Genomic DNA, 25767 nt, shown 5'->3' with positions numbered 1-25767 from the left:
TTAGGTGCACTTTCAAAATTAAAAAGTCAACACCAAGAGGACCCAAACAGTACAATACTTACAGCCAATAAACCAGCACTCCTTAGATCCCTTTTTACTGTTGGAGCATTATGTCGGCATTTTGATTTCGATCAGGAAGATTTTAAGGGTAACAGTAAGGTAAAATATATTGTATTTATTCTCCCTGTGTTTTCTATTGGAAAAAAAATATTAAATACATATGTTATGTGAGAAGAGAATAGTCTTACTAGTTTGAAACAGTAAGTTAAACTTTACGCTGTGAGAGCATTTTAAATAGAAGCTGATTATTAGCTATTTCCTCTGCAAGTAGATACTATTTTCTTCTAATTTGTCCAGGTTAACATTAAGGATAAAGTACTTGAACTGCTGATGTATTTTACAAAACATTCAGATGAAGAGGTACAAACAAAAGCCATTATTGGTCTAGGTAAGAAATATTAAATGTTATTTGTTTTGTTTTAACAGAATCAGTAATTTTGCATTTTGGACATTGTGAATATATTTGTATTGTTCTGGCACCAGAGTTTATATTAATTTTATACAGATCCTTTAACTGTAGATTTTGGTTGGTTTTGAATTTTAAAATTTTGCTTAGTAGATTTTAAATATACTGTATTTACTTGAATATAAGATGAGTCTTTTCCCCCAGTCAGCATGGTGGAAGAAAGCCCCTCATCTTATATTCACATACAAAGCAAAGAAGGGAGCAGGCAGCTGCTGTGGCTCTGATTCTGGCCCTGAGCCTGGGTTGAAGCCAAAGTAAGGCCCACAGCAGCCTTCTGCCTTCCTCCCTCTTCCCCTCCCCCATCCCAGGGAAGAAGTGAGCAGTGCAGAGGGCAAGTGGGCCACCTGACCCTCCCCCAGCCATTGCTTTTCCTGCTGTAACAGTGGTGGGGGGATTCAAGACAACTCTCCAATTCTTAGATTCTATTATAAATTTTCCATATATAGAATCCAATTATCACAGGGTCTTCTTATATTTGAGTAAATATGGTACTTGCATGTTTTAGGTTATTTGAAAATAGCTTATAGCTAAATGATCAAAGAGGACTGTAGCTGCACATTATTGGGGTAGATATGTTTTTGACAATACATGTTTTCTTCATCATGCATAGTCTTAAAAAAATACCAGATTTCTAAACTGGTGGTGGTATTTTTCCAAACTGAAGGAAACTAAAGTTTTGAGTTTCAACCCCTAAGATGTGAGCTTAAAAGATGACTAGAGAACTAAAACTTCTGGGAAAGTTTTCGGGCAAATCTTCAGCTAAAATCAATCCAGTTATGACCAGTCACATTAGCTGAGAATGCTCTCCTTAAGTGTCACCAGAAAGTGTCTTAGCCCATGTTTACTAGTTCCTATTTGAATCATGGCTAATGTGTTTCCATTTAATAGAGGGTTCTTTCATTTCAGTCATCATCATGGTTTCTTATTGACTTCTAGTAGTGCATGAGTAACATGTATCGCACATTGTTTGTGGTCCTATATAGCGAAGCATAAGTAGTGTCCTACCTATTATTATTACTCGAGCCATGTTTCATCAGTCCACTAGGTAATCACATGTAGGTGCTGAGAAAACTCTATCCTGTGTGATACCACAGATCTTTAGATCGGGGTGGACAAAATGCAGCCTGGGGGCCGGATGCAGCCTGCCAGGCCATTCTATCTGGCCCATGGGGGCCCCTAAAAAATTTAGAAAATTAATATTTATCTGCCCTGGGCTGCCTGTTATGCAGCCCTTGATGGCTTGCCAAAACTCAGTAAGCAGCCCTCTGCCCAAAATAATTGTCTGCCCCTGTTTTAGATGCATTTCTCTGTGACTGACCGTCTAATACACGGTTTGGGACATGATATTCTTCCTGGAAGTTTTGGCTTAGCCGCAGGGCTCTAAGGGTTGGACACATGCCTTCTCTAGATACCAGCTTCCATGGCAGAATAGAAACATGAAATCCATGTTAGACTAAATATAGTATCTTGATACTGTTTTATTCAGCTGAGTCAGTTACTTATAGTAGGGTAACCTTATTTCCAGTTCCAAAACAGAAGACACCTGCTAGGTGCACACGGGGGGAGGGTGGGGAGGTAAATGACTTTGTGGGGCAGTGATATGTCAGTGCTCTGGCCTCACACATTCTATTGCTTTTCACTGCCAAGCCAAAGCCCCTCCAGCCTTGCTGCTGCCCACCACTCTTGACCTGGGGATCCCTGGCCCTGCCAGTGTCCCTCACTCCCAACCCACAGTACCCTGCCTCCCTGGGCCATGCTAGTGCCCCTTTACTCCTGACCCACAGTTCTCTGCCCCACATTCTGGACCCACAGTCCCCCCACCCCTCACTTGCAAGCCACAGCCCTCTGCTCCCTCTGTCTCCTGGTTGCCCTGCCCCTGCAACCTTTTTCCCACTGTGAGCTGCTGCTACAACCTAGCCCCCTCCACAAGTTGCAGTCCCACACCCCAGGGTAACCAGATGCTGCTGCAAGAGGGAGAGAAAAAGGCAGGTGCTAGGATCCTGGGGTGCCTTGTCTTCTGTGGCAGATAAGCTAAACTGAACTTGATAGGTGCTAGGACCATGTGGACATCTCGTCTGCCCCCAGCCAGCCATCCAGTTCCCAACTGCAGCTGGAGCATGCCTGGGCAGCTTCTCCCAGTGTTTGCAGGCACCTGCACCCCCCCCCCCCCCCCCCACACACACACACACCAGAGCTGAGCAAAATCCTGGACATTTGATCAGATTTTTTTTTTTAAAAACTGCCCAGACAGATCGGAAGATCAAAAAAGCAGACATGTCTGGGGAAACACAGATGTACAATAACCTTACTTATATGGACCCTGAGAAGCTCAAATTAAAGACACCTATAAGAAGCTATTTCATGTAGGGACAGACTAGAAGTGAGGGCAGTCCTTAACACAAGATCATCACATAAGTTTTTCTCCCCGAGCCCCCCTCCCCCACTTAGCTCCCATATTTGGAGGTGTTAAGTCATAAGAAAAACTAGTAAAAAAGAAAAAAAAAATCCATGGAAACTGTGTTGTAGACACAGCAAATAGAAATGAGCAAGTAAAGGAAAACAGTAATTAAAAACTATTATATCAAAAATACATTGATTTGATTTCTTAAATCCTTTTAAAGTAGCTGTTCAGGTGTGCTGGTCAGACATCAGAACAACAATTCACATCCATTTGTGATTAATTATTACCACATTGAAGGGAGTTGTAGCCCCTTTGGTTTCGTCTTTAGCTGGTTTAAGTGATAAGAAACTGGTTCAAATCTGTAACACAACAGAAGTTCAATGCACTTAAACTGCTTTCAAAATTGCCAAAACTGGTTTAAGAGAAACCTGGTTGGATGTAGTATCAGACTGAACTGATGTAGGTCAAACCAGTTTATGGAACTTCTGTCCCAGACTCCTTCCTGTTTCAAGTTAATTCATAGTCCCTTGGCATCTCAGGATGCCTTGCAGCCTCACCCCTCTGCTTCCTAGCTGGAGCACTATCAGTGGCAAGCTGAGAAAGGGCATGGCAGGGACCCCAGCTGGGGTCTGTCTGGTGGGGCAAAGTAGCCCCTGTGAGACTTTTTCCTGCTCCCTGCTCAGAGAGCAGGGAAGAATCTGGCGGGGGCTGTTTCATCCCTGCCAAGCAGACCCCCGCTGGGGTCCCATGCAGGCCAGAGAGGAAGCTTAACTTCCCCTTCTCCCTCCTCCTCTGTCTCAGCAAGCCAGCTGGGGCTGGGGCCTAGCCCTGCCCTGCCCCTCCCCCCCGCTCTCTACTCAAGTGGGGAAAAGCCTATCAGAGACTGCTCCCCCCACCCCTCCACCCCAGGGTCAGTGCAGGCCAGGGTGGAGGTTTAAACCGTCCCCCCCTTCATACTCAGCAGGCCAGCTGCGGCCTGGCCATACCCCTTCTCTCCATTCCAGCGGAGAGAGGGGGGAAACCTTAGAGCACCTCTCCCAGCTTTTCTTCCTTCTTTTGTACTCTAGTGCCCTCCAGCTTCTGGCCTGAGCCAGGCATATGAGTAGGCATGTGGCTGCTTTTCTGGAATCAAAAGTGAATGTCTGTTCACTTGCTTCTCTGTTCAATCCATGCAGGTTGGACTAACCTGAAAAGACTGAATCGATTCAACCTTGGGCTTTGTGATTGTCTGTCCTTAGCCTAGATGAACTGAACTCTTTCTTGAACTAGGCCTTCACCTATACTAATTTTCCTAAATGAGACCAACTTTATAAACCATCTTCATCTCCCTATGGCTTCAACCAGTCAGCTAGTTCCATTGGTGCATGCTTGGGTTTTAATAAGAATTTTTTTTTTAATTTTCTGATTCCTTCATTTACATGCTCTGTTTTCTCTTCCATACTTTGTTCCTGGCATACTCGTTAAAAATCCTGGTGTTCTGTCATCACAACGACATAAAACTGTCAACACCTGCTATTCTTGAAGAGCACAGATGAGTTAAGACAAACCATACACCAAACCAATATGTGGCAGTTTTCCAGTTAATTTCTGACCTCAGCATTCCCTTTAAGGGTGTTAATTTTGTGTATTTCACAGTCCTCATAGCTTTATTTTGAGAGAGAAATGTGTCATTTCCCCGTTTCCCACTTCTTAAAGATCAGTAGTGCTCAACCTATGACCCAGCCCCTAAAGTGACTGGATCCGGCACATAGCACTAGGGATCAGTGGCAAGCAGCTCAGCCCCTTGTCCCCTTCCCTGCCCCACCCCATGCCATCAATCCACAGCAGGTACTGCTTACTCTCCTTCCCTACCTCCCCTATGGTAAGCGGAGGCAAGCTTCCTGTCTCTCTCCCATCCTCCCCTGCCTCTGCTTTGGCAGTCATCTCCCTCCCCACCTCCCCTGTCAGAGGCAAGTGGTGGCCCATTGTGCAACTAGGTCACAATCACCCTTGCCTGCTGCTCTATAGTAAACAGAACAGAATTCGTTACACCATGCTGCTTTTAAAGTATTTGTACTAAATGTATGTACTTGACTGTGTTGTTTTTACGCACTAGACGACATGCCCTTCCAGAATCCAAAGTGGAATCCTGATCCTTTACATCCTTTTTGCTGTATTACCAGTGCTTGCATGACAATTTGTATTTTATTTCATATCTGTACCTTGATAGAGAACTTCGTTCATCTAGGAAGATATACGTGCAAGAAAAGCAGACAACCAAATGGGATTTGTCATCTTATTTTTTTCTTTCAGGATTTGCATTTATACAACATCCAAGTCTAATGTTTGAGCAGGAAGTGAAGACTCTGTACAATAGTATTCTTTCTGATAAGAACTGCTCAGTAAACTTAAAAATCCAGGTGTTAAAAAACCTCCAAACCTACTTGCAGGAAGAGGATACACGTATGCAGCAGGCAGATAGAGACTGTGAGTGATGACCATTTCTGTACTAAGGAAATATTAAACATTTAACTTTTGTTATATAAAAATGAGCATTTCAATTGAACTGATTCACATAAAGACTGCTTGCACTTGCTAAAAACAAAAACGCCCTTTACTGGAAGCAGCAGCACATTACTTCGACCAGGCTCTGCAGCATCTGTATAGTTTGGGCGCTTCAGCAGGGCTTGTTGGCACTTTTATTTAAAGATAATTCAATCAGCTGTTAGATACAAGCCCCAATAAAGTCCCACTAAACGCCCGATTTATACAGACGTCAGGCAAGCCAGGCTCAACTAAGGTACTGCCTCTTCTGGGCATGTGTGGGGCTTGGTGCAGAAATGCGCCAAGTTTAAAGTAAAGTGCAGGGCTTTTTGTTTTGTTTTTTTTAACATCTGCAAGCAGCCATGAAGTTTTTGTCTAATTAAGCCTGTTTTGTATACATTACTTTTAGATTAATTTTCAGGGGTATCTTTTATATATAAGCACACTGAGACTTTTAGAATACAGATTTTGTCTTTATCTTTCAAGGTGTATAGATTGTGGAATAATCCAAAATGAGTAGTAGTTAAATTCTTGCAACAATGAGTGGCTTACTGTCTCTTAAAAAAGCTTTCTCTCAACTAGTTAACTTAGTGCAACAGAAAATCTTCAGGGTTTGATTACAGTACATTTTATTATAATGCTCGAGAAAGGAACACAGTATTGTTTCCATAAAACACTCATCACTCCTTTATCAAAACTTTATGACATATGTGACATATGTAAGAATATTATATGTAGAGTAGAGGAATTTTGTAGTTGCACTATAGTTCTGATGTCATTGTTTTGGTTTTTTTGTAGGGAAGAAAGTAGCCAAACAGGAGGATCTGAAAGAAATGGGTGATATTTCCTCAGGGATGAGCAGCTCCATCATGCAGCTATATCTTAAACAGGTCCTTGAGGCTTTCTTTCATACTCAGTCCAGTGTACGTCACTTTGCTCTAAATGTCATTGCACTGACTTTGAACCAGGGTCTTATCCATCCTGTTCAGGTATGTAGTATTAGGGTGCTGTCTCTATTATAATTTTTAACTAGAGATTTTTAGAGGTTCTTATAGCTGCTACCTAATTTTCCAAATGTTAAACTTTACATATTTGCTACTGTAATTGCTTTATTTATTTATTTTTTATTTATTTGGAGAGTCTTCTTATGGAGGAATTGTTTAACATACAACAGCTGTCAGGTTCTCTTTTTCTGTATTGAAAAGCCAAAGATTCCAGCAATTTCATTTTATCATCTTTGGAATAAATTTGTAAAGATCAAGCCATTACCAGATGGGTGATGAATACATTACTTTTTGTTATGTAACAGTTCACATTTGTTTATACCCTCTCTTCTTTGGCCTCTGTTTATTAGAATTTTTTACACTTTTTTTTTACCAAAATATTTGTTTGGATTGAAATTCCAGAGTTAACTTCTGATCTAGTTTGTTTTTAAGTAGTCTTCATCTCCCAATCTTTATTTCAGTAATCTTTTTTCCTACACCACAAAATCTGTGTTAGTGTCTGTATAATCTGTATTTTTGTCTAAACAGAGATAGTTAAATAGGAAGTCACATACCTCTGCGTGCTAAGTCCTGAACTTTTCAAAATTGATAATGTATCGGAATAATAACGTCACAGTTAAGTATGTTTTTGTGGCGTTGTGCCTTTAAATAATGTTTGCATTTGTTTCTTTTCTAGTGTGTTCCATATTTAATTGCAATGGGCACAGATCCAGAGCCCTCTATGCGGAACAAAGCTGACCAACAGCTGGTGGAAATAGACAAAAAATATGCTGGATTCATTCATGTATGTAATTCTAATATTACATAACTTAAATATAAACAAAATGCTGATTATGTGCTTTCTCAGAGATCAGACATTTGCAAATTCAAACTTCAGGACTAGGGGAATAAAGGGAGATTCTGCTTGTTTTGAGATATTTGTGTTTTCGCTCCTTCATGTGAGAGAATGAGCTGTAAATAGCAGTATTTTCCAGTCAGAGAAAAAGATCTATAATATCAAAAATGGAGAGCATTAATACTGAGTGCATCTACATGAGACATTTAATGCGCAGTCGCTTAATAACACTGCGCAGTGGTGTGCCAGGCAAAAACTGAGCTAATACACTACTGCACAGTAGTATTAGGCTGCTGCGCAGTAAGTGTCACAAAAAAAAGTGCACTGGTTCTACTGTCTAGTAACTAATTACTGCACATTTAATTAGTATTTCATTGAGCAAGTACTAAACTAAATGCACAGTAACTACTGTACATTAATGAATGTATAGATGCACCCACTGGGTCCTAAATAATTTGTCCATCTTTAGAACTCCCTACATCACAATAATATCTTACTCAATTAATACCCAGACTAAGCAACTGTGAGCGCGTCTACATAAACTGCTAAATGAACAGTGAACTACTGTGCTTCAGTGTGTCATAGCAAAAGCCATGCTAGTGCACAGTAGAATTGGTCTACTGCACATTAGTGTCACTTAAAATGCATGTTACTGGCATTGAGTTAGTACCTGTTGTTAGAGGTACTAAACCTGATGCGCAGTAACTACAGCACATTACTGCATGTGTAGACATACCCTGTGATAGTTTTTGATACCAAACGTTACATAAAACTTCTGTTGTTAAAGAAAATTGTTCTTATTTCAACACAATAGGAGAGAGAAAAATATATTTGAAATTTTATAGATTTCATAGACTTTAGGGGCTGGAAGGGACTTCATAAGATCATCGGGTCCAGCCCCCTGCCATAGACGGGAAGTCAGCTGGGATGAAGTGACCCCAGCAAGAAGTAAATCCAGCTGTTTTCTGAAGGAGTCCAGAGTAGGTGCTTGCACCACCTCTGGGGGGGAGTTTGTTCCAGACCTTGGACACATGCCCCGTAAAGAACTTATTTCTAATATCTAGTCTAAATCGGCCTTCCTGGAATTTATGGCTATTAGACCTTGTTATTCCTTGGGGAGCTCTGGTGAACAGGCGTTCTCCCAGGTCCTAATGTACCCCTCTTATGAAGTTCTAGCCTGTCTTGCGGTATGACTGCCCTCCTTGAGAGTTTGGTATCGTGAATAAGAACAAATTTCTTATTCTTAGTATTTTATGTATAGATGTGCAAGAAAAGCAAGTGCAAGAAAAGTGGATTTGTCATCTAATTTTTCTTCTTTCAGGATTTGCATTTATACAGTATCCTTGTCTAATGTTTGAGCATGAACTGAATACTCATATATATTAGGGCTGTCAGTTAATCACAGTTAACTTACACATTTAAGGCAAAAACAAATTAACACGTTAATTTTTTTTAATCATGTTAATCGTATGCATCATTTTGATCAGTGGAGCGGACCAGCTTCAGATCAGCTGGAACCCATGTGTACCGCCCCAACCCTGGCCCTCCCCATGCCTGCTCCAGACTTGCCTGCCATTTCTGAGCAGTGGTTGGGCAGAAGTTGCTACTTGGTATGAAGGAAAAGCAGCCCCTCTCCCTCACTGCTGCTGGGCCCTTTTTGCTGCAGCCACTCAGAGCCTGTGCCCGGGCTGCCCTGCAGCTCGTCTCTGCTGTCATCACTGCCACCTCTGGGCTGCTGAGTGGGGCAGCAGTAGCAGTGCAAAGGAGCTGCAAGGCAGCCCACGTACAGGCCCCAGGCAGCTGCAACAAAAAGAGTCCAGCAGTGGTGATGAGGAGAGGACCACTTTTCCTTCATACAAAGCAGCAGCTTCAGCCTGGCCACTGCCGTGGCTCAGCATGGGCAGGTGAGCTTGGACTAGATACAGGGTAGGCCAGGGTCAGGGCTGTTTGCATGGGTTCCAGCTGGTCCGCTTCTGCTGGGGCAAGTCCAGAGTGGGTGCAGGGTGGGCCAGGTTCAGGGCTGGGGCTGTGTGCTGTTGGTGATGGTGGGGAGGAACCGCAGGGCACACGGGCTCTGGGCTCTAGGTTGTTGGGTTGTGGGGGGTCCTGACTATTGTTTAATGGTGCAACTAAAATTGGGATTAATTATGACTATTTTTTTAATCTTTCAATTAATTGCAGTTAATTTTTTTTAATCGTTTGTCAGCCCTACACATAAATTTTAAATAATTCACTTCCTGCTCAGACTTTTAATATGTATATATGTGTGTGTGTATAATCTATCTAAAATTTATATGTATTATATATATTAAATATAGCAGTAGCTCCTTAATATTTATGTACTGGGAAAGCTTGAGGTTTTCATTAACTTTTTCTGTGTAGGGTGAATAAACTTTTGTAAGTTGAAGCTTAGTTAGAAGAAATAAAGGAAAGTAGTTTGAGAATCTGTTTTAAGGAAAATAAGGGGATGGGTGGGTACTTATTGGTGTAGGTTGTTATCATTCTTTCTGCGAGGCCTTTTGGATTAACTCCTAACAACTCTTCTCCTAGGCAACTTTACTTTCGCCAGACATGACACCCAACACTATACTTGTATGTTACTGTGGAAGTAGATGCTCAATTGCTTGGCTGTGCATGCGATTGGATTATGAGATCTAAATCCAAAAGCACTCCAGTTAAACCAGCAGTAAGATTCAGAGCACACTACTTAGTGTTCCCACACACATACTTACTCCAGTAGTTTGGAATGCACATAGCTAAGTCTTGAACTACATTTTGTTTAGGTGTAGAGATGTTCTAGGGGACAAAAGTAGAGGCTGAATCCCGGGGATTGTTCAGTATATTGACTGGCCAGGCATCCAGCAGTTACTGAAATTCGAATAAAACCTAAACTTGAGTAAAATCAGTTGGGACCCTGAGGCAAATGGTAAAAACTGGAACTTCCTCTGGTCCCTTTGATTTTGTGGAGAGTGATGGTGGAAGGTCAAGAGCTGTAATGTAAAATATTTAATTATTTAAATATGTACAACTTTCAATATTTTTCCTATGAAAAATCACTTCATGAAAGTGAAATATATGACTAAATACTTAAATTAAATATTCCTGCTAGAATAGGTATAATGAAACAAGATAATTTTCACACCATCATTATCCTTCAGCTCTTGCTGTTGCTTTGGTCAGCTTCAAAACTCAAGAAAACAATATTGCGTCTGCTCATATTTGAAAATGTAACTCTGTAACCATGATCATTAGGTGTTTAAAAAAAGTGAAATTGATACTAAACATCAGGGATTCAAGAAATCATTGGGGAAAGCCCTGAATGTTTAGGCAGTGTGTTTATTTAGATTTCCTTTACTTTTCAAGAACTTTGAATCAGTAGGCTATCTAAAATTACATTCTTATACCTTCCACTGAGACCAGTTGAGAACAAGATGAGAGTAACTTTTATGTCACTTTCTTGTCTTGTTCATTTGTTCTTTCATTCGTTTGTTTAATATGACTGTTGGCAAGCCGTGATTTAAACAAAAATAGATATTTTATCATTTCAGATGAAAGCAGTGGCTGGTATGAAGATGTCTTACCTGGTACAACAGGCAATCAATACATGCCTAAAGGATCCTGTAAGGGGTTTTAGACATGATGAATCCTCCAGTGCTTTGTGTTCACATTTGTACTCCATGATTCGAGGGAACCGTCAACATAGACGAGCCTTTCTTATTTCTTTACTCAACCTCTTCGATGACACGGCAGTAAGCATCGCATAAATTTACCTAATTTAAAAAGACATCAAAATAAATTTGCTATAAGATCATGCAACAAGTTTAAATGATTCCTGCTTTATGTATTTTAAAATGGCTTGGTAAATTTAGCCTGGCTAACTTTATTTCCCTGGTCTCTTTTATGTTGATACATAACAAGATTAATTCCCATATAAGAAAATAAGCTTTTCCCCTTTTTTCGTTTGTATGGGTAAAGCAGGGATAGTGTAAATATGAAGCATTTTGCAATGACTTCTGGGGAAAAGTTATCTAGTATGAAGTACACGTCAACATGTTTAACCCAAAATCCTTTGAAGGCAGCACAAACACAAAATATTACAGACTGATTTTTGTATATTTATATGTGGATATATAAAATGTTCTATGTAACTTTTTTTTAATTTGCAGAAAACAGAGGTGAATATGCTCTTGTATATAGCAGACAATCTAGCCTGTTTTCCTTATCAAACACAGGAAGAGCCACTGTTTATAATGCATCATATAGATATTACACTGTCGGTTTCTGGTAGTAACCTACTACAGTCATTTAAGGAGGTAAGTGTATTTGTGATGTTGTGTAGTCACCATAATTCAGTCAGTTTGTCAGGTCTTCTAAATCTTTCCATTGCTGTTAATATGAACAAGTATCATTACTTTTCAGACAACAGTAAAAATCTGCTTTGTCCTGTATGTGACATGTCAGTTAATAATGTTTACAATTTAATTGATTTTTAAGGTTAATCAAATAAATTAGAAGTGCAATAAAATAGTAGTGTGAAAGCAGATTCAAACTTCCCCTCTGTACAGTTTGTTAGTGAAGTTATCTGCCTCTAGATTTTCCTAATCCCGAAAATATTTTGAAGGGAACTTTATATTGATAGAGTTCCTATATATATAAATCAGATGCATTTATTTACTTAGTCCATTATCACTCTTCATTTCCATATTTTTCTTAATTACAGTGTGTGTGCTTTTTTCTCTGAAATACAGATAGTTTTCTACCTGCAGTGGCATTGACCACTTTACTGTTAACAATTAAAAAAAAGTCCTAAAAATAAAAACCTAAATCACACTTTTTGATTGAAAATATTGGACACTAATTAAATATATACATGTGGTAAACTAACACTGAGTTTCAGCCAAGCATTGGTATTAATATTCAGATCAGATAAAATACTTAACTACACATTTTATAGCAAAAATACTTTTACTTTCAGTACACTTCAAGGAAATTAGTCATTAGCATAAAATTGGCCTGAATTGCAGCTAACTGCAATGGGGAACTCCTAATTTTACATTTTAAAACAGGGAAATCAGGTTCATTTAGCCTGACTACCTATCCTGCCTGAAACTAAATAGACTGGCACAGATTTGACCCCACCAGTCTTTCCTGCCCAAAGCAGGGGGGCTGGACCCGATGATTTCACAAGGTCCCTTCCAGCCCTAAACTTCTGTGAATCTGTGAAAATAATATTAGTATTACATATATTAAGGTCACACCTTGTTATTGATTAGAATTCTTTTGTTCTAGGCATTGTGCAAATACAAAAGCTAAGGACATTCTCTACCTTAAAGAATTTAAATCCCCATTTCTTTAAGATCTTTGGGGATGCATAGCGTGAATGCTTTGAAGTAGAAGAGGACTGGAGAACTTGCTTTTAGTACTAAGCCCACTGAATAAGATAAGCAGCTAGAAATTAAACTCTTCTTGAGTTTACTAGCCACTAAGTTACAGTGCTTTAAATCATCTATTTATTTAATTAATTAAAAACAGACTATAAATTCTTTTGGATGGGGACTGGGTTCTTCATATTTGTACAGTACTTTACAAATTTTTTTTTTATATTGGCCAAACTTGATAGTTCCCATTAACCACATTTTTATAATACTGCTCTTAAGCCTTTGCATTAACAATACTGTAACAGTTGAATATTCTTTTCTATGTGCTATCTCTAAAAGGTTTTGCTATATTGATTTTAAAAGTATTACCAGATAGTCCTTTCCGTTTCTTTTTCCTTGTCTTGTTTAAGTAAATGTGATCAAACGACCTTAAGCTTTATATAAATTTTAACCTTCTGTATTTCCTAAAGCACATTTTGCTATAGAAAATATAGTGTTTACATTTCCTTTAATAAACTGAACCCTCAGCATAGCTATTCCTTTGGGCAGAAGCTTGGCATGTTTGTTCATGGCGACTGAGACCACATGAGAACTGCTCTACTAGATTTTAGAAATAAAAATGCTTGAATATTTAAAATATATCCAGAAAGGCAAACTAAATGATATTGCATGAAACTTAATGCTACAGTTAATCTTACAAACACGCTAATTTAATAGAAATTCTTGTATTCTGTTTGACCCTTAGTAATGGGTCAAATGGCTTGTATGTTGCACTCTGAGCAAGAGGCAATAGTATTTTTTCCAACATGCACTCTTAATGACTTTGTGCTGCACTCACATTTTGTAGAGGTCTTCTTTTGTGGATGGATTATTCTTTTTCTTTCAATAAATAAAAATATATATTGAAGATATTTCAGGCCTTGAAATACACTTCAGTGTGCCTGCTTCAAACTGTAGTATGTGAATTTCAAATAAGCTGTGGCATGATAGCGTTTCTTGAAAAGAAAGCTCTTACCCATTTAAAAGAATTATGTTTATGTAAAGTATATGCATGACACTATTATTGTAGTTCTTAAATATTTGTCAATTCTCTGTCTTCCAGTCTATGGTAAAGACAAAAAAAAAGGAGAGAAAACCGTCATCAGATGAGGAGAGTGAGAGTGACAGTAACAGTGGGAGCGGGAGTGAAAGTGAAGAAGAAGTTAGCAAGCCTCGAAAGTTACGGAAACGTGTAGACTCTGATTCAGATTCTGATGAAGAAAATGATATAAATGCTGTGATGAAATGTTTGCCAGAAAATTCAGCTCCTTTAATTGAATTTGCAAATGTCTCACAAGGCATATTACTACTTTTGATGCTAAAACAGCATTTAAAGAACCTCTGTGGATTCTCTGATAGGTAAGAATAAATAGATAATAGTAGAATGCTCCTCATCTTTTGATCAAGCGAGTACTTCTCAAGCCATCTTATTTTTACAAGATTCAGATGTCTTGGGTGTTGACCAGTAGGTTTTATGATGCCCGGGTAACAAGAGAAAATAATCTAGTTAAAATGAATTAATTTATGAAATATATGTTCCAACTATAAAATAGCAAATGTCCTTGTTTAAATGAATGCAAAACCTAGTTAATACAGGATGAATAACATGCAACTGCTCATACTAAAAGCCAAAAATATTTTCTTCTAAAATGTCTGTATTTTCCTTGAATAGTAAAATTCAGAAATACTCTCCATCTGAATCTGCAAAAGTATATGATAAAGCGATCAACCGGAAGACAGGTGTGCATTTCCATCCAAAACAGACGCTGGACTTCCTGCGAAGCGATATGGCTCATTCTAAGATCACTGAAGAGGTGAAGAGGAGCATAGTAAAACAATACTTAGATGTAAGTAGAATCTTAACCTTCTTTACTAAGATTATCCAAAAAAAGTTTGCACTTGTATTTTCAGTAGTTTTAAACTTTGAATGTTTGGAAGGTAGAATTGGACTTCTCTTCCTGAATTGTGAAATCCTGAAGATCTTACGAAGTACCAAGGGCCCATAATTCCAATGGATGCTAAGTAAGCTTACAGCTTGTAAGATGTGGAACTTTAAGTGTTATGCCAAAATCTGTATAGCAAACGGTAATAGTATAAAGTCAGACTTATTTCTGTCTTATTCTTGAGGAATGCAGGCTGTGGATTTTTAAACTTTATGAAATGTCATTCTAGTTACTTGATACTGTTTTTATCCCTTTTCTTAATGTCCATTTTACTCCCATATACTTCCACCAATAGTGTACTGGTATATGAAGCTTTCTTGGCTTCTCTTAAACATCTAGTTTGGCTTAAATACAAAAAGAAGAAAAATTGTACATTTAGTATAAAGGAAGTCATACGTTTCTGAACAATATTTTATTTAAAAAAACAATACCGCAGCTAATTCTGAGGAGGTTACATGATCTCTGTTCCCCTGGGCAACTCCTTTTCCCGTTAGTTCTTTAAGATGTAGTTAGGTGTAGATCAGTGGTTCTCAACCTCATTAGACTCAAGGTACCCCTCAAAAATACCATCTCTTAGCTTTCACTCATTTTTGACTACAAAAGAAAAGCAGAATAATTCTTCTGTTGTATAGAATGCAGAAAGACCACAATCAGAAGTGGTTTTGATGCTAGATTCCTATTTGAAATCTCTGAGTTTACTTGTGTTAATATTGTCTCACCCTTAAAAAGACTGCACAGCTCTCCAGGTTGCTTGGCTGAGAATCACTGATTTAGCTACATCTGGTCCTTACGTATCTATTTTTTTCAGTTCAAGCTTCTTATGGAACATTTGGATCCTGATGAAGAGGAAGAAGATGGGGAGGTGTCAGCTAGCACAAATGCTCGAAACAAAGCAATTACCTCGCTGCTTGGAGGAGGCAGCCCTAAAAACAATGCAGCTGAGACAGAGGACGATGAAAGTGATGGGGAGGATAGAGGAGGAGGCACTTCAGGGGTGAGGCGGAGGAGGAGTCAACGTATTTCGCAGCGTATTACGTAAAATGATTTTTATGTGCTTATAAATGTCAGTCTATTATATTAAATGTACACCAAGTAATGTAATCCACATGAAAGAAAGCATTTTGTAGATAGAGATTCTCTACTTAACCATTTATACAATTTTTTGTAGAAAGTTTAACAGAAAAGACAATAAAAAAAACCTAGAAAATGAGATTTATCCAGCATAAAAAGTTATTAATTTCCTTTGGAATGTACTGTGTGTTTATCCTTTTTATTGTTGCCAAGTTTTTATGTAGCTTTATGATTCATGTGTATATATAATTTTATATATCAATAAGAGTTAAAGACACGGGTACAAATTAAGAGTATGTGGTTTTACAAGGATATGTTAACCCCTTGGCGCTGGCGGTCACGGTGCGTCTCATTGCCGGCAATGGAATGTGTGCTGGGAAATCCCACCTCCCGGCGTCAAGGGATTAAAAGCAATAAAAGCAATAATTTCACTAAAGTTCTTTTGTGTAACACTTGGTCTTTTTTCCCCCCCAATGTTTTAGTCATTGAGAAGGTCAAAACGAAATTCAGACTCTACGGAGTTGGCAGCACAGATGAATGAAAGTGTTGATGTCATGGATGTCATCGCTATTTGCTGTCCAAAGTACAAAGACCGACCACAAATTGCAAGAGTAGTACAGAAAACCAGCAATGGCTTCAGTGTTCAGTGGATGGCAGGCTCCTACAGTGGCTCCTGGACTGAGGCTAAGCGCCGTGATGGTCGCAAACTGGTGCCTTGGGTAGACACTATTAAAGAGTCAGACATTATTTACAAAAAGATTGCTCTAACGAGTGCTAATAAGCTGACTAATAAAGTTGTTCAGACTTTACGATCGCTGTATGCCGCCAAGGATGGAACTTCCAGCTAATGAATTTGTACATGCAGCCAAATTTACAGGAATTGAAATAACAGAAAAACTTGAAATATCAACTTTCTGGCAAAAAATCAGTTTAATGAAGAGTAAGAATGGAACCTGGGACGCAGGAAAAAGAAGGAAATGTTTGGTAAACATTTTTGTGGGAGCTTCCTTCGCTGTTGTGCAGCAGAAACTTCTCAGTTCATTTTTACTCCCACTGTATTATAGTTTAACAAAAATTGTTTATATCTTGAAAAAAAACTTTCTGTTTAAAAAAAAAAATAAACAAGTGAATGTTGGAAATTAGTCTGTTAATGTTCTTAATAAAGTGTTCTTGGAGTTTAACCTAGCAGCGGATGGCTTTCTTTAGCTTAGCCCAGTTTCCAGGGAAGCATTGTTTTTCCAGGCTGTAAAATGGCAGAATCTCCTGGATATATAATTTATTCTGTTGAAAAAAAGCATGCAGTATCTATGACCTATCTGCAGGAGGAGTTTTTGTAAATGTAGATTTTGATGTATTAGGTCACCCTGAAATAATACAAGAAAAGGGATCCCCAGCATATCTGGTGGAACGAATACTGCAATAAATTTTTTTACTTCTCTTTGTTACTTGTCTGTTTCCATTTGAATTTCTTATTGTAAAGAGCTGTTTAAATCCATTTATATTATTTTGCAGTCTTTTATGTAAAATTGACTATATTAGTGGTTTTCAAAACAAGACATAAAATATTGTTTATACAGTTTGTATAGGCTGACTTCTGAATAATTGGTATCTTTTTATTTTTATCCCTTAAAAAGGTGTAAACACAAGTTAACTCCAGGGTTTTATTGTATCCTGCAATATTTAGTATTAACTATATATGATTTAGCACTGTGCCAAACACATTTTTCAAGAGTACATTTTGATATAAAAAGAAACTATAGTTTATTCCTTGTATGCTTCAATTTCTTTCTAATGCTGTCCAAATGGGTAATTTATGATAGTTTCAATCTTGGGAAAACATAATGATTCACTCTGCTTGGGGCAGAAAGTAGCCCTGTATGCATTTCTCTTGGTTAACATGTAGGAATTTGTTTCAGAAGGAAATAGCTACCATATTTGAGGAATGGAACTGGGTAATTATGCTACCTTCCTTCACAAAATAATTTTTTAAAAATATTTGTATATTAGACTATTTTTTTTACTAATTGAAAGATGTTTTCACATTTTATACACTGAAAATGCTATTTAAAAAGCTTTCAGAAGCACTTGCTTCAATCTTTTTGTTGCCACAAACCTTTCATAAGCAGTTCTTTTTAGATAGTAACAAAAGACATTGATTCATGGGTTGACCTCATTAACAACATTAATTTACATACACACACGCATGCACACACGTGCACACGCACACATGCACATGTGCGCGCACACACACAAACATGCACACACATATGCACATCCACACCTGCACACATGCACATACATGCACGTGCACACACACACACACACACACACACACACACACACACACACAAGCCCTAAAACATCTAAAACCTATAGGGAAATATTAAACCCTTCTGTGCTTTCAAGTGTATTTATCTAAAGCAGGTGTTCCTCAATAAGTAAACCTTTCTATTATGTTTATTTTCTTTTACAAATTTATTTTATGGTAGGATGCTGATTTTTATGAACATAGCTTGCAGAATTCTAATGCATTATTGGATTTGTGAGGAATAGTAACAGTATTCCAAAATACTCTCTTGTACAGAAAAAAATATTAAACTTAAATGATTAATAACTCCTCAGAATCTAGTTAGTAATTGTTCCTATGTGAAATATGTTTCTGCTGTTTTCAACCCTTGGAATTTTTCCTGAAATGAAATATTTTCCCACCTTTTTGTCTTAAGTGTTCCTGCTGCTTTCTTCCCTGTGCAACAAGCCACTTCTGGGGCAAAACAAAGGTGTTCCTGAGGTGAGAAACAAATGAGAAAACAGATACAACTTCTGCAGTGCAGGACATTTTACTGGCAAGTTATGATACCACCAAAAATTCCCTCTGTGCCAGGAGCTGTTCTGTAATGGAAATGTCAGATTCTTGGCACAGAGGGCTTAATGAGATTGCATACTGCTGCAGTACAAATAGAAATCGTCTTAGATATGCTAGCTGCTAAATAGCAGAACTCAAAACAATGCACAAGAAAAAACCACCAAATACATAAAAATACAAGTTTTGCATAAATAATTTAAAGTAAATTATTCTTGATCAAACTGCCTTTTAGCTTTCTCACGCTATTATATATATATATATATATATATATATATATATATATATATATATAATCTAAGGCTTCTTATGCTGAAGGTGCCCTCTTTTTAATGGAATAAAGTATCATCTTTTACACAACAAAAATCAGACATCTAAACTTGTATCGTGAGAGAATTTTGGAATGTCACTGTAATGCATGATATGAGGGAGAATGTGTTGGATATAGATATATATAAAATTTGAATATATGAAATAACATCAATAGATAAGTGTTGAATTTCTCCCTTCTATGCAAATATTGATGCCATGTCCATCTCATATTTAAAATACTTGCTGTAACAAAAAAAGAAAATGACAGAAACAGAGGCATTGTTGACTGGCAAACATACAGCTGTATGTATGGCATGGTAATTAGGCTTGCAGTTTCTAGTTGCATAAACACAACACTTGAGGCTCCAGCTGCAGTTAGTTTTTACACAGCCTCTTTAACACTAGGAATTGATGGTTTTAAGTTATACATCACATTATTAGTAGATTATAGTATATACCGATATACTTGGGTTTTAATGGTGTGCAGTGGTACAGTAGTTGATCATTATATATATATATAATCAAAGTTCTTTTACTCCTTAGTTTTAATATAGAATTGCAATATTTCTCCATTCTGTGTCTGTACATTTCTATGTATGTTCATACAATGATTACTGAATTTCTTTATTCTTTTGACGAGAAAATATTTTCTATTTCCTTTCTTTGGTAACATTATGTACATGAGAATTGATTCTGGCAACTTGAATGCAAAGAAATATTGTCAGGCTTTTGAAATCAAAATGAGATTATGCATAAAAAATATATTTAGCTAGAGAGACGCCCATACTTTAAATGAACCAGGATGAGAGTTGGTGACTTTTAAAACGTGGTCTTTAGCACTGTGAAATTACAGAATTAATTAGCATTTTTAAATATTTTCATTAACTGCAGCTATGCAAGAACATGGTAGGTTATGAGAGAATTGTCAGCAATGTATAATTGCAGAAAAATTAGTCCTTAAAATGACTCATTGTTCTTCTATAATTTCTAAAATCCCTGCTACTCACATTAATCTATAAAGTTCAGGTGCAAGGAGTAATTGGTATCCAACTATTCCAGGGAAACGTAGTGACAGAAATTGTTTAAATATCTAGTCTGGCCCATCACTTCAAGGTGATGCCAACATTTAGGTGCATTCATACAGAACCCTTGGGACGAATATTATACAAAAATTTTAATTTCCTTATAGCACTAAAAGGGTTTGCATGTGGTTGATCTTGAGATGCATGACAAAACAGTTGGTTATGGTGGAATTTATCCAGTACTACTTAAGAAGAAGATATGTTACTGGCTGGATGTGTTAGTTATTCCTACTTTACAATTAGCTCATTTTTTTTTTTTTAGCTGGGTAACCCAGTAATGTTTGAAGAGTTGAATTCAAACAGGATCCTAAAACCTTTGTTCAAACACCAGTTATTCCTGAGTCATGTGCTAGAAATAGCAACGGCTCAAGTTAATGTTTTTAATCCCTGTTTGCCTCTTTACTGAAAACAGCCACACCAAACTCAAGTGTTTTATAAATGTCAGAAAAATTGTCATCTTATAATCTTTAAAGAACTGAGCTGTAATGGCTAAAAGAGTTTTAATATAATTAGTGTTTTCTCTTGGTTTTTGCTAAAAGTTGTTGGCTATATATTAAAAGTATTCTAACAATTCACAATACTTTAATATTTTATTTAAAATAAATATTTCAGTAAATTTAGTTTGAACCCTTCTACATTAAAATAAAAGGTTTTAACCTAAAAAGGCATGCACACACAACTAACTGCTAGATTTCTGGTTACTTTGTGCCCAAATCGTGCCTTTGCTGCCAGTTTATGTGCCCTCATAAACTGTCTGGGGAACCATGGTGTTGGGTCTTTATTCAGCGCATGAGAGCTTTCTGCAGGAAGTTTGTAATCTTTACAGAAAGCTTCTCTGTTTCCCTTTCAATTCTGTCTGATTCTGTCTTGGAGACTTGCAGTTCAGGATCTTTCCTAGGAACAGAAGCTCTATTATCCGCATGATCTGAACAGTCTTAGTTGACAGATTTTCTGGTGTTTGTTTTCAGGCAGGGCTGTAAAATATCTCTTTGAGATGTGCCATAAAGCCTGCAAATACATGAGGACTTTCAAAAGGCTAAGGAAGAATGTACAGTGGTAGTCTTATTCTTATCAACAAAATCTGAATTTACCTGTTTCTCTTGCAGCTTTTTTGCTTGTTCTTCAAAACGGATTCAAACTGTGTGAATTTTTAGGCAACTAATGACCATTGCAATGTTTTTTTCTAGCACTTGCTTCCCATGCAGAGTCTAATAGTCCTGAAGTTGTAAACGCTTCTCAGCAGTTAGCAAATTATCCAGTTATGGATGGCTGATCCCAAGGATGAAGATTTGATTTTGCAATTCAAATCTTTTCTCAGGAATTCTATTTCAGGCGTACACCTTTCTTGTTGCAAGGCCTGTGTTTTTGGGGATTTTTTAAACAGTTGTCTTGCTCTTGGTCAAGAGTAAGCTGAAACAAGGCCGCTTAGTCATTACCTCTTGTAATGGTTCATTGGAGAAACAGCATGTAAAACTTCTTTCACCAGGTCCAGCTCACTAACTGCTGTCCATGTATCAGCTGATTTTCTGCTACTTTTGTCTTTTTCTAGTTGTAGAAAAGAACAATGATTTAATCTGCACAGGACTCTCCTTTAACTACTGGCTTTTCAAGATAAATAAAACACTGCCTTTTGTTGAACAATCAGCTTGTTTTTATTTCTGTGAAAGGAAAAAGATAGCTTCTGAATCTGTTTTACTTTGTAGCTACACAATTTCAAGACTCTTCCCACCTACTCATTCCAAAAACAGTCTAAGGAAAGATGAAGAATAACATGCTCCTATGTTATGTTAAGCAAGATTTTTTCATAGCTTCACAACCTTGAGCCTGGCTTCTTCATCAGATGAAAGACCAACACAGCAAGTTTTTACAGTGGCAGCAGTAGCTTATTTTTTCTCAGTTGTCAGTTAATCGGTTGAACTGTAATTAAATTGTGTAGTTATTTTCACTGCCTCTGACAAAAATAAAACTAAATCTTATGACTGGGGTTAATAGGAATTGTCAAATCCAAATTCAATTATTTTTAAAATATTGTCTATTACTTCAGCATGACAAAACTTAACCATGTATCTGAGTAACATCATGTGGGTGTCTACGTAGATGGCTTCTTTTGAGGGACCCTACAGTAAACTATCAGTTTCTTGGTAATGTTACAACCACAAATACAAATCAAAAGCTATACTCAGCCCAAGGCAGCAGCCTTAATCCTGAAAGTTGGCATCTCCAATTTAGTGCGTTTGGGGTGGGGGAGGGGTCCTTTCAGTTCAACTATTCTTCCTTGTTATGGTTCATGGTAATACGGAAGTTAGAACTGTTGCCGTATTTTGCTTTTTTCCGTGTTATTTCACTGTAGTTTTTACTTTAGCAACCCTTTGGATAATGAGTATCCCTGGAATTACAAAAAGGGAACCCTTTATTACAGGTTGCTGTTTTAAGTTGTTACCACCTCATGATTCTTTTTTGACTAGATGAAATTAATTGGTGATTTTTTTTTTTCCAGTTTCCCAATCTAAAACTGCTACCAAAAGTTTATATTACTAGTCCTGCTTCTTAGCAGTCTTAGGCTGAGTACATATAAAAACAACTGTGCTTGCATTCCTAAAGGTTAGAAACATCAGCACTGGCGGGAGTATATGAAGAAACTTGTATTTCCGCTGCTAATGGCAAAATGTCCTCAAGATTGTCACTTGAACTCCTTTGACCAACTTTGACATTTGGAGTATAGGGAAACAGAGAAGGAATTGCAGAGGTTCTTTGTGAACCGAGGGCAGTTTGGATATTAGATTTAAACATCACTCTTCATTTTGAGAGAAAATGCTTATGCTTTTATGGCATTTATGTATGGGAAAGCCTTGAATTAATCCAAACAATGGTTAACTAAATGCATTGTGCTCTATGACTTAAAGGACCAGTTATAGAAACCTAATCATTCTGTCTGAGTGGTATCTGGTAAGGGGACTTTTTCATGTTACTTATATGAGGTTTGATAGATGGTAGCATAGAGCTCAGTTTGTACAAGCTTTAATTTCAAGATAACAAATGATTTCTGGTATGAAAAGGCATTGGCAATCTGTTTTACATTAGTTTGTCCAACTATCTAAAGACATTGTCTGCTGAAGCTGTGGCTTTGTTTTATGGAAGATAGCACATATATGTTATTTATCTTATACATCCCCATAGATGAATAGTTCCTATCCATTAGTTTGCTAAAGTAGTATTTAGAAGTGGATCTTTGTCCCACATACCTTACATCTGTCTTGATAATTTGGCATCTTCAAAGTTCCAGCTAAGGCACAGGCTTGTTATGAAGTGAAAAAATGAAGATGAATATTTGAAGAAAACTGTTCAAGTAAGTACGATTTTTCTTTACAGCTTTGTAGCTCATTTCATTATAGCAGAATGACACTGCATTATGATTCTACATTAAACAGTATAAAAAGCTTTTGCAATATCCTTTCATTCATATAATTTATTTTATTCTTTGCTCTTAGTATCCCTTCTTTAACTTTGTTCTTTGTATTCTATATCTTCATGTGCCTTCATTTGCATTTTATTGCTTCATTCAAATTTTTAATACCTTTTAAAAAGAATGTTATACTGGCAGTGATTTTTCAGAAATGAAAGCCTAATGTTAGTTTTCTAAATCTGTACTTAAGGACTAAGTAAGTGGTCTGATTTTGAAAATTGTGCATCTCCTAAAAGCTCCTGTTGACGTAGCAATCTTGGGTCAATTATTAGGGCTGTAAGTAAGTCCAAGTGGAGTCAGCTGGTTGGTTAATGGCTTAGGAGAGGGAAAATGAATGGGACCAGTGCTATTAAAGTACTTAGATCTTTCTAAACATCCATCCTATTTTGAGTGTTTACCATTTCTTTCTAGCAAGTTGTTCACTTCCCAATTTTACTTGAGACTTTTTGAAAGCTATATAATCTGTGTAAGTTTTCTGCCTTTTCCATGATTTTTCTCCCCTGTGCATTCTCTTTCCCATTTGATACTTTTCTCTGATTTTTCTCTTCGTGTGGTATATCCTTCATAATTTATACTAACAAGCTCTCTCCTGTCCATAGGTGGCTGGCTGGCAGGCAAACATAAATCAGAAGAGTTTTCTCCCACCGAAAAGGGATTATGGTTACTAGTGTTAGTTTCTGCTCTGCCTTACTGAGGAGCTAGAATGCAGCTTTCTTCAGAAGACACCTAAGAGAAAAAGGAAATGGAAAAGTGTTCTTTTCCAGTGACTGCCATATACAGGGGAGTGTACCTGCAACATGTAGAGTCAGAACCTCTAGCCCAAGACCCAGCCAGCTACAGGCAGTCATATGGCTACCTTCTCATCTAACAAACGGAGAGGCTCTCTGCTAACATCTCTTAGAACTACTTGGATGCTACTTGCTCTGCTGCACTCAAAGATATGTCTCGGTGTTGCTGTCAGTGGTTCCCCCCAGCTGTGAGCATTCCCACTTCCCCTTAGTTTTTGTGAGAGTTTCCCCAAGGCTTTGCCCCATCATAAGCAGAAGCACTTTCATTCACTAAGGAAATACCCCAATTATCTGGGATATTCCTGTCTGTTGTGCCAAAATGTCAAGAGTTCTGAGGAAGAAATTATTTTATGCCCCTTGAAATGGACCCTCAATTGTTAATACAGAGGATGTGAGTTAGGTGAGTGCTGGTGCCTTCTGATTAAGACACTACAATGTTGCATATTTATGAACATTTTTCTTTTCCTATACAAAAGTTTTTTCCTAGCTTCTGTTCCAAAGGATAAGGACCCATGGTGTATGGAAATACCCTGATGGTAAATCATCCCTGCCTAGAGGTTCTAAATTTTTACAATCGCCTCACAATGAGAAACAAGATACTTGGATATCTAGGCTACCATCAGTACATAAAATGTAGAATGATTTGAGAGATTGTACATTCTCAAGATAGAGCGCCTTTATCTTGTTCATCAAACTGACTGAAGTCCCCTCAGAGACAAAGGTGAAGGATTGAATGTTCCAAATGTTTTGGGCGGGTAAGCATAGTTCTTGCCTGAGAATTTCTGAAGGGGCTATCTTCTTCTGTAAGGATAATAAAATAATTGAAAGGAATTTTAGTTATGGCTGATGCAACGTTGGAAGTGTTCAAACTTCTGGTTAAATCCTAGGCCAGGGATGATGACTTACAGAACTTTTTGGCTTTGTCTGTAGATTCACTGAATTTCATAACAAGCAAAATGTTCTGTTCCAGTGTTCATGTGTTCAAGGGAGATGAACTTTCTAGTGTCCATCTGGATTAGGGCTGTCCTGCTGGTAGACTAAGTCAAGCCCATAATCAAGGTGGTGACATCTGACCTAGCTTTGAGCAATCTACCACTGGACCCAGAAATGGGGGAGCAAGGTTAGAATAGCACTGTACTCGGGCCAAATAGCTTTAATTCTCAGCAGGGCAGCACCAGGAAAGCATGGCTGCAGTGCCTCCAGCATCAGGGTGTAGCATACACCATTAGCTCAGGTCCCTCTTCACAGTGTTGCCTTGTACCATGTTGCCATACCAAGCATCTGCTTCAACTTCCATGGGCTGTACATAATGACCAGAGCATCAGAGAGACAGACGTGTCGTGGGGAGGCCCAGCTGCTCCTGGAGCTCTGTGGGAGGGTGCAGTGTGGTTTAGTGAGCACCAACCTGCTGGGAATGAGGGGGCTAGACACTGGTTTGTTAGAATGGCCTCTGGTAAGAAGTGTCTCTTGTGAGAGAGATCAAAAGCTTCTGTGGGGAAAAGATGCATTAGCAACAACCCTGGATGAGCCAGTTCCTATAAA

At 37.8% G+C, this 25767-nt stretch overlaps 1 protein-coding gene across 4 annotated transcripts in view; it reads left to right on the top strand.

Annotated features, from left to right (window-relative positions):
- The window catches only part of NIPBL (NIPBL cohesin loading factor), a 218838-nt gene extending 201354 nt beyond the window's left edge, over positions 1 to 17484 (top strand). For 3 of the 4 annotated variants that reach the window (XM_019495976.2, XM_019495977.2, XM_014593996.3), the window contains 11 exons: positions 5 to 159; positions 358 to 448; positions 5220 to 5393; positions 6249 to 6439; positions 7131 to 7238; positions 10838 to 11038; positions 11456 to 11602; positions 13770 to 14065; positions 14379 to 14553; positions 15458 to 15643; positions 16203 to 17484. In XM_019495976.2, coding sequence (XP_019351521.1) covers positions 5 to 159; positions 358 to 448; positions 5220 to 5393; positions 6249 to 6439; positions 7131 to 7238; positions 10838 to 11038; positions 11456 to 11602; positions 13770 to 14065; positions 14379 to 14553; positions 15458 to 15643; positions 16203 to 16568 — 2090 coding nt within the window. In that variant the 3' untranslated portion in view covers positions 16569 to 17484. Of the gene's footprint in view, positions 1 to 4; positions 160 to 357; positions 449 to 5219; positions 5394 to 6248; positions 6440 to 7130; positions 7239 to 10837; positions 11039 to 11455; positions 11603 to 13769; positions 14066 to 14378; positions 14554 to 15457; positions 15685 to 16202 lie in introns of all 4 variants that reach the window. The other variant, XM_014593998.3, reaches the window with a different exon arrangement.
- Positions 17485 to 25767: the final 8283 nt, after the last annotated feature.

Source organism: Alligator mississippiensis, chromosome 3 (assembly GCF_030867095.1).
Source record: "Alligator mississippiensis isolate rAllMis1 chromosome 3, rAllMis1, whole genome shotgun sequence".
Classification (NCBI taxonomy): Eukaryota; Metazoa; Chordata; order Crocodylia; family Alligatoridae; genus Alligator; species Alligator mississippiensis.
This window is presented reverse-complemented; position numbering and strand designations above follow the sequence as displayed.